Below are 12,988 nucleotides of genomic sequence, written 5' to 3' on the forward strand. Positions count from 1 at the left end.
TATTAAAAATTAATATACTACTAATTACATATTTTCTATGTTGTTTAATCATTAGTGTAATTTTTTTTATCAATACGATTTAAACAAAAAATAAATGTTAAAATAATTAAAATAAGATTGATAAATATTGTAATTATTTCAGTGAATTATATTCTATTTAAAAATAATACTCTAATATAGGTGAAATATTTATATTTTTAAAATAGTTTTTATTAATAGAAATTATGTCTAGTCATTAAAAAATACTTATAAAAAAATTACCTATTTAAAAAAAAATACTAAATTTATAATTAATGTATGATTTGCCATTAAATTAATTTTTTATTTCTATTACCTTATTTTTTTATTTTGAAATATTAAATTTAGGTCATTAAAACAAAAAAATTAGATCGTAACAAGGTAATATATATAGAAAAAATAACATAATATTTATAAACATAATATTATAATGTTCCGTATAATTATTTTTTTAATAATTTGTATTAGCACTTTTGCTCTATTAACTCATTTGATTTTATTACCATTATTTTTAAAATATATTGAAAAAATTCAGGAACGATTTAGAAAAAGAATTGAAATTTATAATGAAAATTTAAAAAATTATGACGATAAAATTATTCTTTTAGAAGCTAATTGGATTAAAAGAGGAAAAAGGCAAATTGGAAATTGTCCTATTCCTGTTATAGGACCACCTGGAGATGTTGGAGATGATGGTGAAACAGGTGATACTGGTGATGACGGAGACGATGGTGAACCTGGTTTAGATGCGTTAACATTAATTAAACTTGAAAATGAACGTTGTATTATTTGTCCCAGCGGTCCAATAGGTCCTGATGGTCCACCTGGTCTTCAAGGACTTGTTGGGCTAAAAGGGGATAAAGGAATTCCTGGTATACCTGGAAAAGATGGATTTGATGGCGAACAAGGAGATATTGGAGATGTTGGTCCACAAGGATTTCCCGGACACCGTGGTAAACAAGGTCCTAAAGGAAAAGATGCATTTGGTGGAATTGGTTTACCAGGACCTAAAGGGTTACCAGGATCTCAAGGACCTACCGGGAAACAAGGTCCACGTGGAAAAAAAAATTATATATATGGACTTCCAGGTAGTGTAGGTAAACCGGGTCCTAGAGGTTTAGATGGAATAGAAGGATCTCCTGGATTACGTGGTCCTAAAGGTTTGCCAGGTCTACCTGGTGGTAATGTAAAATTTTGCCCATGTCCAACTGAACTAGAAAATATAGAAAAAAAACTTTTAAATGTAGAATCAACCACAATAAGTAACGTAAATAATGAAAAAGAAATAATTCAAGAATCAGATGAATTTCCTAAATTGATAAATGACAAATTAACTGATGAAGAGTTACATTTTGATAGTGATACAAGTTCTCCAATTATTCCTATTGCTAAAATTGATGACAATGGAGAATTTTCTGAAAATTTTTTTCCACAAGTTGAAAATTTGTCAGCTGACGATTCCGTTATTGAAACTATTCCAATACCAACATCATATAATGACGTGGTTTCAGAGGAAAATGGAAATCAATACAGAATAAATAGACTAAGTCGATGGAATTTCGGAACTAATAATAACTATCAACATCATAAATATGTGATAAAAACAAAACGTTATTATAAATATTAAATATGCCAGTTATTTATATAAAATATTAAAGTTAAAAATATATTTAATTATTTCAGAAACTAAAATCAATTTTTACGTTTATTAAAATTGATTAATTATAATTAAATTATGTAAAATACTTTGGATAACAAATAAATTGTTAAAGATAAGACAAACTAAAAGACTAAAACTATTTTTTTATCATAAATTTTCCCTTCAATTAATTCTACCAGTATTAACTTTTAAATGAATTTAATAAATCATTTTCAAAAAAGTCAATTTTATTATCAATTAAATTTAAATGTATAAAGAATTAATATACAATAAACAAAATATAAAAAATTAAAAAAAATTATTAAGCAGTAACGCGATTATCAGCAAATTTAGTCTTATTATAACATAAGTTATTATTTAATTCTACCAAATTAATTTGACCAGTATCTTCAATATAAGTTAATCTTGTGACATCTTCTTTTTTCATAACAGCAAAAAGATAGTTACCTCTTTTTGCTAATTCAGCAGCTTGATAAATAGGTTCAGGAAGAGAAACAGAATTAGAAATAATTTGATGAGAGTAAGATAATGCAAGAATAAGTGCTTGACATTCATCAAGTGTTACATCACATTCATTTACAATAACTGAATATTGAGGAATTTTAGATGTACCAAGAAGTGGACGATGAGCTTGAAGGTAAAATTCAGTGTAGTCTGCTCTTGTACATCCTGTATCTATAACAACACCAGGTGAAAAATTTATTGAAATAAAATTATTATCAATTCCAAAAAATCTTTTGTTATGATGTTTATTTACAACAATCATAACAAATGATGGTTTATAACCACTCATAAATCTTTCACATGCTGCACGTAAAGCATTTATTTCTTTATGAATAGCATCCTTAAATTGAACATCTGTTAATCCATCACGAAGAACAATAATACGTTTAGGAGGTTCAGTAGCATCTTTTCTATTGGTAGCACGACGTCTTAATACCTCAACAAAGGTATTTTCAAGTGTTTGTGAATCAATTTGATGTTTTCGACCAGTTTGAAAAAAGAAATCACCAACAAAATTATGAGGATTTGAAGCAAAATTAGCACAATATCCTACAACACTAGGATCACCATTAAACTTTGAATGTGATAATGAATATCCAATAATAAAATTTTCATTATTTGACATACACATACGTTTAGCAGCAGGTTCATTTTTAGTAAGTATATTAATTCCTCCATTTTTTAAATTCATTTTATTAATAACATTTCCTAATGATTGTCGTTGTTTTTTAGTAAGAATACTTTCAACTAATTCTTTTGTAACTTGTTGTGTTAACACATTATATTTTGTCTCATAATATTTTAACAAATCATGACTTAAAATAGCTTTTGGTTCAATATGCATAATAAACTTAATTTTATCACTAGCTTTTGACTTCATAAATTTTTTTAATTCTTGAGGATCATCAGATAATTCAACCATTTCAATTGGAGAATCAATAATCATTCCTTTTTGTCTTGCCATTTGAACTAATTCACGACAAAAATCATCAGCATTTCTTTTTGTAACAGAACGATTATATGCAAGAACCCATCTTTTAATAACAGCTGGTTCAGCAAATCTTTGACGAAATGCATCTGAAAATATACCCTTTTCATCAGGAACTATTTCTCCATCCCCAGTAAAAATTCTAGGAGGTTCACGAATTTTTAATTTTATATTAATTGCATGTGGTTGAAGTTGTAAACCAAATCCTTTCATAATATTGTTAGAATTTACATCAAGAAGTCCAAGTCCCATTAAATGTTTTGTAATTTCGTTTTTACGAATATATGGTTTAACTGTATTACTTGATTGTTGAGAAATAGATGATTCAACATCCATTTTTTGAAGAGAAACTGTTTGCCCTGGACAAATACTTAACTGGCACATTGGGTAGTAATTTACTTGTCCACGAGATTTCACAACAACAGCTGGAATATCAGGATATTCAATTTTAATTTTGTACGTGTTTTCCAAATATTCAATAATCGAGATATTATCATCATCTCTTCCTTTGAAATAACAATCTTTTAAATTTTCTTTTGAAAATTCTTTCAATTTAAATGATTCACCAGCATTTCTGTAAGACGGAGTAACAAGTACACCTTCCAAGTGTTCAAGAGCTATACTATAATCAATCGGTGTTAAACGTTTTACATCGTCTTTTCCAACAATATCCATAATTATATCAAGTAAATTTCCATCTTTATAAAAAACATTTTTTGACATATCCAAGAAAACAGCTGCACGTATGCGATCTTGATCATTTGATTCAATAAAACGAACACTTTTACAAACACCAGGTTTCAAAATCTTTCCATTTCCAATATCATCGTCAAATTCTTTTCCAGTCATATGAAAGCTTCGATTATTATTTGAAAAATATTTCTTATTGTTAAGTGCATATTGTGAAGTTATCATTTCAAGACAGTTATATATAAGTTTTTGTTTCTGGGAAAGTGCATCATTTAACAAGATGTTCTTCTGACCAATAGGAACAGCAAAGTCTTCTAAGCAACGTGTTATTTCAACTGTTACAGAACATTTTCTAATTAAACCTTGACAATCTTCTGGAAATCTTATTCCCGGAATAACATTTTCAACATTATTTATTTCTTTGTTTGTTATTAAATTAGATACACCATCATAACAATATTGTAAATCAGGTACTTCTAAACCTTTAATTGAACAATCTACAGCCACCATACATGTTTCTCTACGAGTTTGTTTACTTCCAATCATCTTCCTTAAATTACAAAATTTTAAATAATTAAATTTTATAACTTACACTTCTAGATCATTTGTTGATGTTAACATTTTTTGAAAATTCTCCTTTGTCAGAGAAATTGCCACATTATACCTATAAGCGACAGCTGTTCTTTCAATCAGAAGTGGATAAGCCGAAACTTGTCCAGGAAGAGTTTCTTTATAGTACTCAGAGGGATTAAGTTTTTTGCAAATTGCAATTTGGTCAAATTTATCAACAATTCCACTTATATCAGGAAGTTCCATTTTGAGTATAAAAATAAAATTCTAAAAACAAAAATTATGAATTACTTATAACATGACATTTAATTATATGACAAATGAACTGCAAACAGAATAAATTTTAATATTCCATAATATGTAATATAAGAAAATTGTAAAAAAAAAACTAAAATTTAAATTTTGAATAAATTATCACATGTATAAATTACAATATGAGAAACAATATCCCAAAGATTTTAACACATGCTATCAAAGTACATGGAACAAATATATACTAAAATGTTCCACATAATGATAACCTTTTGTTAAAACTTTGCACTTTTTAAATATATTATAATGTGGAAAGTGACAACAATATTGTAAGTGTAATACAATTTACGTTATTAAAAGCAAATGAGAAAAACCTTTTTTCTATCAAAAATTCACATAAAATTATATTTGATTACAAAGAAAGGTAATGAAAATTAAATTTTTAGTATATTGTTTTGTTATAAGATGAGTTGCAGTGATATGATTGTCTAGAGGGTATATAGTTTTTCCCCAATGATTACTCATCATCAATAAGATAATTAACAGATTCAAGATGATGATTTTTCTTTAAAGTATAATAAGGCACAAGTTCTAGTAGTTTTTTCTCATAAAATGTCTTTTATTTATTTCCAGAAAACTTTAGAAAATTATAAACAAAAGTAACTGGAGATTCTAGAATCTATGATACGATTAAACACACTTTAGCAAAAAAAGTGAAATTTGGTGTTATTAGTTAAAATAGAGCGGTAAAATCAACTTCTACCTAAAAATACATGTTAATTAAAGTCATTTAATTTATATGCATTAACATTAAAACAATAAAATCAACAAAAAAAAATTGATAAAAATAACAAAATTACAACTTTTTAAACTTCATTTGAACTAAACTTTTCAAGCCTTGAGCCTTCCATTGAATTATTTTACAAGCTTCAATAACCAATTCCTCAGCTTTTAGAGCACCTGTGGATTCTACACTAAAAATAAAATGATTTTTAATTCTTCCTAGTTCAACAATATCTTTAAATTCTTCATGTCTTAAAACATTTCTTGAACAAAGGTCATTACGCGCATTAACAACGACAGCCTTAGGACCATGTTCTGAATCTACTACATCAACGACGCCTTCACTAAAACATTGTTGAAATTTAATTGCAGCATCTCCATATACATCTTCTTTTAATGTTATTGTTGGAAGCAATCTGTATGAAGCCGTTGCAACAGGTGAGAATTTAGCATGATCACGTCCAATACCTTTTACACAATGTAATTTTGCTTCTATTTCTTGACCACCTTTAAGTTTCGCCACTATCACATCATCATGTACCATTCTTGGTGGATCATCGCCAAACTCCTCAGCCTGATTACCAATAGGATGCCAAATTATTTGATTCGATTTGACAACTTCATTTTCATAATTAGATACTTTACTACCACTTTGAACTTTAACTTTCGATTCAACACATTTAACGTGGAAATCAAAAACAAGATGTTTTTTAGGATCAACAGGAGGTTCCTCTTCCATATCGACACCTTCTTCATTAATTCCTTCAATTTTTACGCCTGGCCAATCAAATTTCCTTGGATCTGCTTTGAGAGGAAGTAACCCCAATCTATGACAAAGAACTTCATCTTGAATAACAGAAGTATTTTGATATAACATTACTTTTTCTATGGCCATTGTTGGGACTTCTGCCAATAAAACACGTCTTAAAGTATTAGCTATTGGCGCTTCAACATTTATTAAATCAAATTCAATTGTATTTTCTTCTGGAATAACATTAATTATTTTTATTCTTATATTGTTAACATAATTTTTAACATCTTTAAATATGTTAAACGAGCTACTGTTTGACGCATAGTCAGTTGCAGAATCATATGTCTAGAATCAAGAAATAAACTGTATATTTCAGAGATACTTACATTAAGAACACGTTCCTCCTCCATGATAAGCTTTTCATGTGCCATTGCACCATTGGAATCCTCGTAATCCATTGACATACTGGAACAATCCCAAAATTTATTTTAAAACAGCTTTACAAATTAAAACTACATTTCTCCAAATATTTGAATGGCGTCAAACCTTCTGCTCAGGAGATTGTCAAAAAATTTTGTAAACAGAAGACAGTTTAAAAATATTTATTTCACAAAATTTATTAATTGATTGATGAATATTTACAAAACATTAGAAAATAACAAATAAATAATATAAAATAACAAAGAAAACAGTGTAAAAGTAAGAATTCCTGCAATAATTTTTGAAATTATTTTTAGGGTTTGTTGTTTAAATATTGTACTTTCCGATAGAATCTGAATTTGTTCTCTTCCTCCAGCCGTTGGTCTTTCATATGTAGTATTATAAGCTATTGTTTTTACATTCGGTCGTCTTCTAACTGTACTTTTTATAATATCTTCCTCAAGAGTTCTATTAATTTGCAGAAATTGTCCATGTATATTAGTATCGTCTGGATTTTGTGCAATCTTAAAACTTGAATTTCTAAAAGGATCCATTTGGGCTGGTGTGACAAAAGCATTGAATTTTGAAAACAATTGTTTATCAACACGCTTGGGTGTAGCATCTGTGGAAATTTTGCTTCGGCGTGGTGGTGTTCCCCCAGTTGAACCTGACATAGGTGAATTGATTGAACGGACAGTTGAATTCATTGGTGTTTCCATTGGTAATTGTAGTATATTTGTAGACGATTCTGACAATATTTTACATGTATTTTTTCTTTCAATAAAATTAATTGTATCATCAAACTTTGGTGAAGTTATCTAAAATATATTAAATACAATTAAAAAAAAAAACACACTACCTTAGTACTTTGAAAATCTTCATTGGATACAGGTAAATTAGCTTTTTTTCTCCCAACCATCATTTAGACAAGTTTTAATACTTTTCTTGAATAAGACACAAAAAGCACAATAATTTGGCGCCTGTTGGAAATATGTTTCTTCTAGGTTGTATTGAATTTAATAATGAAGATGATTGATAATGCTAACCTTTATGTATTGTCCAAACCTGTTTTTACATGTAAGTAAAATTTTACTTATTATGATAATTGAAATTGAATTTGTTATAAAGTAACTTCTGTCCAAATTTTGATAAAATGTATCTTGAATAGAATTTTTTGGTTATAAAAATAAGTTAATCCTCAATTGTCATTTATTCATTCATTATAATGACACCTTCTGAAGTCTATCATGTTTTTCCTTTTAAAGTTGAGTATGAAGGACCTTGTTCATGGAGAGATTATTTACAAATTGAAGAAAAAACATCAGAGAATGACCCTTCAGTGGTAAAATACACAACGTTTAGAGGAAAGCTATTACTTGGAAGAAGTTTAAAATTTTGTAAGGATCTTATTTTTATTTATAACGCAGAAAAGGATGTAAAAATGCCGATAAATGAAATTATTTTTTGGAGTTATTTTGATGGAGAAGCTCATCATCCACTGAAAGATGAATTGTTACAACCAATGTACAGAAATTATGTTGATCCAGGTTCATCAATACTTAAATCAAAAAAAAATAGTACAATTGAAAGTAAAGATTTTATCACTGATATAGCTAATTGCTTGACAATTAATTTTTAATTTATACAATTTACGAGAATAAAAAAAAAAGGTAATTTTATAGTCTTGATAAAGATTTATCTGTTGGATATATAACGCCGTCTTCTCTGACTATATAGATACTTAATTCTTTTTCTTCTTTATTTTTATATCCTTTAAATATTTCATATTGTTCTCTTGTTGGAATAGCTACAATACTTCCTGAACTTTTCATTACAGTCTCAATTTTTTCAGAACCAATCCAAACTTGATGGTTTGGAGAGAAATTGGATCCACAAATTTCTATTCTGTATTCTGAATCACAACCACATTCAGTAACTCCTTTAACAACTGGTATTGGTGCTACCGGGAAGGGACTTATACCTGTACTACAATAAAATGTATATTCATTTTCTTTTGCTGATACAATTTGTAATATACATGAATCTGTTACTTGAAGTTTATTTTTGTCTTTTTCGTCGACTACTGCATCGCCGAATGTAAGTGTATCATTAATTAAGCTTATAAATTTTGTTGGATTATGATAATCTTGAAGGCAAATCTTTTGCAATTGACAAACTGGTTCACTCATGGTAATCATTTTTGAATGTTCCTGAAGATCAATATATTGTTTGTCAGGTTTCATTATCCTTAAAGGTGGTAATCCAATACCTTCTTCATCATTCAAAATTTTAATAACATTTCCAAAACAAAGATTACCATCTTTTGCAAAGAAATCAACACAATTATCATCTATACTAAGATCAGTTTTTTCTTCATCAATAATAAATATTTCCAAACAACTCCATTGAGTAGGACTAGAAATAAAACTACCATTTTTAACTTCAACATATTTTGTATGAATTAATTGACTTCTCATTCTAGTAAAAAGGGCAACTTTATATCCACTTTCAATAAAAAGATGTCTTGTATCATTTCTAACAGCACTAGATTTTTTTTTACTTGGTTTTGATATGATTCTTATTCTTTCAGTTTCAAAAATTCCTATATCTACACCATATAAAAAGAATAGGTGAGCTATAATTTTTGTCGACTTTAGGGTTTGTGAAACATTTGAAAAATATACATTTTTTAACAAGGCTACTTTATTAGATTCATCAAAATCAATAGGCATTTGTTTTACTTTTTCTAATTTTTCTAAAATTGCAGTACCAACTATTTTTGAACCATCGTTTTGTAAAGCAAGCTTAGTTAAAAAATGGCCTTTCTGTAATTCATCACTATACATTAATAATTTTCCATGCATAAAATTATCCAAAGTCATTCTAAATTTATTCCAACCTACTGAATTTTTTAATTCAATAATAGGTGGTGGACATAAAAATCGTTTTTCTTCACCATATGATTTTTGGCCTACAATGATACTCCTAATATTTATTGTACAATCATATTCAGTTTTATGATTTAAGTAGTCTACCATAACTTCTTTTGTTAAACCTTCAGGTAGTGGAAAAGTTGAATGAGTTAATAAATCTGATATAGGTCTAAGTGGTGAATAAATTTGTGGAAAACATTTATTTTTATCTTCTATAGATATTTCCCGAACACTATGATTAGTTGAATTTAAACTATCATTATGTGGTAAAGTGGTTGTATCAGAAACATTATGATCATTTTCATGAAGTGTTTCTAAAAAACTATCATGATCATTAGATAAATCATGAGAAGGAACACCTGATACTCCAAGAGGATTAATAATATTGGAGAATTCTAATCCTTGTTGAGAAGTAATATGTTTAATCATATTTTTATTAGGAATATTTTCTAAATCTGTAAATAATTATTTTAAAAAAAAAATTAATACATTATCAACAAACATACTTTTATCATTTTGACATTGTTCAATTTTTACTTGTGAAAACATAAAGTTTCCCAGATTTGATGAACATAAATTAGAATATTCCAAATATTCATCGTCTAAAAATATGAATATATATAATAATTTAAGTAATCATCTTCAAACTTGCCAATTTTTTGTCTTTTAATACCACTGGAACAGTGATTAGAATGATTCATAATTATTTCTTTTTATACTTACAAATATTGAAATAACTTATACTAAAATATTAGATAATATATAAAGAAAAACAAAAATAAAAACGATAAACGTTATAAAAATAATCTAAAAAAATAAAAAAAAAATATAGATTCAGTATGATAAAACTATAATAATTAAAACTAATTGTTAGAAAAACACAAAAAATAATACAGTAGAAAGCTTTGTTATATTTTTATATAACAATTCGTTTTTACGATTTTTCATTTTGCTATTAATAAAACACCCTATGTCAGTAGAAACAAGCAGTAAATTTATTTTATGTATCAAATATTATGACCAACTAAAAGATAAAATTTTTTAATATAAATTAATAAAAATTTTTCCCTTGTTGTGAAACAGAGCAGATGTTGAATTAAGTGATGATAGTTATATAAAATTGACCTTTCATGTGAAAGAACAATTTTTTAAAGCATATTTGTTGATAAGGAATGATTATATTAGTGATATTTTGAGGTTAAAAATTAGAGTCTAACAATTATTTCGTTATACTTTTTATTATTATCTGACTTTTCCATCAAATAAAATTGTCTGAAAAGTGTGATATTAACGTATGATTCATAAATATCACATATTAAAACTTTTTATAAAGTAATGCATAAATACTTTTCAAGTTTATAACCTTTTTTTGGATGTCTTGTTAAGACCAAGAAATCTACTATAAGTGGCTAATTAATATTGTACCCTTTTCACATTAAAAATGTAAAAAGTTCAGTATTATTGTTTTTATCTTCTACATTTTTTGAACAGTCAAAAAGGAATTGATAAAAATGTTTTTTTAATTAAAAATATATTAAAAAAATATTTAATACATAATTAAAAAAGTTAAAATTTTTAAAAAATGTAACATTAGACAAATATTGGTTTAATTATATTTTTATTTAATAAACAAGACTTTTTAATAAATATGTCTTTATTATTATTATTTTAATATTCAAACTGTTTATAATTCAACTAAAAACTTTATAACAGTTCTCAATAAAAAATTTTCTTTTAAATTGTTGTTATTCAGAGAATAAAAATCTTATTTCTATACCAAATTGCCAATTTCAAGAATCAATTTTTGACATTAAGAAAAGAAGAATTTTCGTTGACAAATAAAAACAATTATTAAGATCTATATTTTAATTTATTTTTTTTTAAATAATATTGCTTTAAACTTTTATATTCTTAATAGTTTATATAATGTTTAAAATAAAAAAAATTCTTATAATTCATTGTTAATTTTAAATTTTTTATTTTAATTTAATAGTAAAAGTTATACTCTTATCTTTCCTGTTTGAATTTACATAATTTGATATAAATAAGTTTGTGATAAATGATATAAAAAACGATTATTGTTATTGTTTATTTTCTTCTCAAGTATTTTTATGCAAATGATATAATATAAGATAACATTAATTAATTAATTTTTCTTTTACAATTAATAAATAGATTTTTCATGTATAAAAAAGGTGGTTTTATATCATCAATAGACGCAATTCATGAAACCATCTTTGTTGGGAGGAAGAATGTTGAAGCAGCAACAATATTTCAGTGAGATCTGCAGGATAATCAAAAATTCTTTGTAGAGCTGGTTCCAGAAAGGAGTTTTGCAAAATTGATAGAAATGTTACAAAAAAGGTAATTACAAAATTCTTATAATATCTGATATATGAAAAAGATAACGTAATAAGTACCGAAATTTCTATATTTCATATATAATTCTTACCTTCCAAGCGAAAAAAAGGTTGTGCTGATTTTATTAAAGCAAAATATTCCTTATCAAATCATTAAAAATAAACTTTAATAGTTTTATTATTAATTTGTACTTTATTCTATCGAAAATTCATTTTTTTAGAAAAGTTATATTTTATATTGATCTTCGTTTTCTTCAAATGGAATATAAAAGGTTTCTAGTTATTTTGTAAAATAGATCAAACTACTGTTATATAATTTACCTATTCACTAGTTCCATTTATTAGTGATAGTAAAATTAGAATATATTTGGGTAATTTTATAATAATCCATTTTACATTTACAAAATAAAATTTCCTTTTTTAGTATTACAAACTTTTCAATTATTTTTTTTAACAGTTATATGCTATGTAGAAATACACACATTTTATGTTATATATTTAATTAAAAAGTTAATAATTTAAATGTACAATTAAAGTCTGAACTTAAAAAAATGTATAAATTAGAAAATAACAATAAATATATTTATAATAAAAAAATCTATTTTAATTGAATAATATGAATGATCTTATAAAGTTTTAAGATTTAAGCTACAAAAAGTTTTCATACCCTGCGATTTTCAATAATATTATGTAAAAGTTTTTTTGAAATATATTTATTGAGATTCTCCCAACCAACATATTTTTGTTATAAAGATTCGTTTATGAGAATTTTTTAAAAATTGTTTAAAAATTCACTAAAAATAAAATTAGTCAAAATCTTTGTAAATAATTTAAAATAGACATTGAAATAATGAAAGTAGTAGAAGAAATTATTTGACCCTTCTTGTCTTGAGTTTTACTTGAAATTTGACGTCTTGAATACTGATATGAATTGTATATTAAAAACCAAAAATAACTATTTTTCTGAAAAATTTCTTTTTATTTAAAGTAAATGCATGTAGTAATTTACAATCAATTGTATAATATTTCCAAATAATTATAATCACTACAACCTACATT

General features: G+C 25.8%; 5 protein-coding genes across 5 annotated transcripts; 2 read left to right on the top strand and 3 right to left on the bottom strand.

Annotated features, from left to right (window-relative positions):
* Positions 1 to 448: 448 nt before the first annotated feature.
* On the top strand, positions 449 to 1,645 carry SRAE_1000023100 (Hypothetical protein; the record flags this gene model as incomplete). The annotated part of the gene is made up of 1 exon (XM_024647039.1): positions 449 to 1,645. One exon carries the CDS (start codon positions 449 to 451, stop codon positions 1,643 to 1,645), a length of 1,197 nt encoding a protein of 398 aa, XP_024501157.1.
* Positions 1,646 to 1,979: 334 nt separating this feature from the next.
* SRAE_1000023200 (Protein argonaute-2) lies at positions 1,980 to 4,676 on the bottom strand (the record flags this gene model as incomplete). Its single annotated transcript, XM_024647040.1, has 2 exons — positions 1,980 to 4,410; positions 4,453 to 4,676. 2 exons carry the CDS (start codon positions 4,674 to 4,676, stop codon positions 1,980 to 1,982), a joined length of 2,655 nt encoding a protein of 884 aa, XP_024501158.1.
* An 862-nt stretch (positions 4,677 to 5,538) lies between these two features.
* Positions 5,539 to 7,555, bottom strand: SRAE_1000023300 (DNA-directed RNA polymerases I and III subunit RPAC1; the record flags this gene model as incomplete). Its single annotated transcript, XM_024647042.1, has 5 exons — positions 5,539 to 6,561; positions 6,603 to 6,681; positions 6,733 to 6,768; positions 6,907 to 7,454; positions 7,496 to 7,555. 5 exons carry the CDS (start codon positions 7,553 to 7,555, stop codon positions 5,539 to 5,541), a joined length of 1,746 nt encoding a protein of 581 aa, XP_024501159.1.
* A 306-nt stretch (positions 7,556 to 7,861) lies between these two features.
* SRAE_1000023400 (Ribonuclease H2, subunit C family-containing protein) lies at positions 7,862 to 8,275 on the top strand (the record flags this gene model as incomplete). The annotated part of the gene is made up of 1 exon (XM_024647043.1): positions 7,862 to 8,275. One exon carries the CDS (start codon positions 7,862 to 7,864, stop codon positions 8,273 to 8,275), a length of 414 nt encoding a protein of 137 aa, XP_024501160.1.
* Positions 8,276 to 8,312: 37 nt separating this feature from the next.
* Positions 8,313 to 10,270, bottom strand: SRAE_1000023500 (p53-like transcription factor, DNA-binding domain and Immunoglobulin-like fold domain and Immunoglobulin E-set domain and Beta-trefoil DNA-binding domain and LAG1, DNA binding domain-containing protein; the record flags this gene model as incomplete). The annotated part of the gene is made up of 3 exons (XM_024647044.1): positions 8,313 to 10,018; positions 10,076 to 10,171; positions 10,222 to 10,270. 3 exons carry the CDS (start codon positions 10,268 to 10,270, stop codon positions 8,313 to 8,315), a joined length of 1,851 nt encoding a protein of 616 aa, XP_024501161.1.
* Positions 10,271 to 12,988: the final 2,718 nt, after the last annotated feature.

The sequence above is a fragment of the Strongyloides ratti genome (genome assembly GCF_001040885.1).
Source record: "Strongyloides ratti genome assembly S_ratti_ED321, chromosome : 1".
In the NCBI taxonomy this organism is placed as follows: Eukaryota; Metazoa; Nematoda; class Chromadorea; order Rhabditida; family Strongyloididae; genus Strongyloides; species Strongyloides ratti.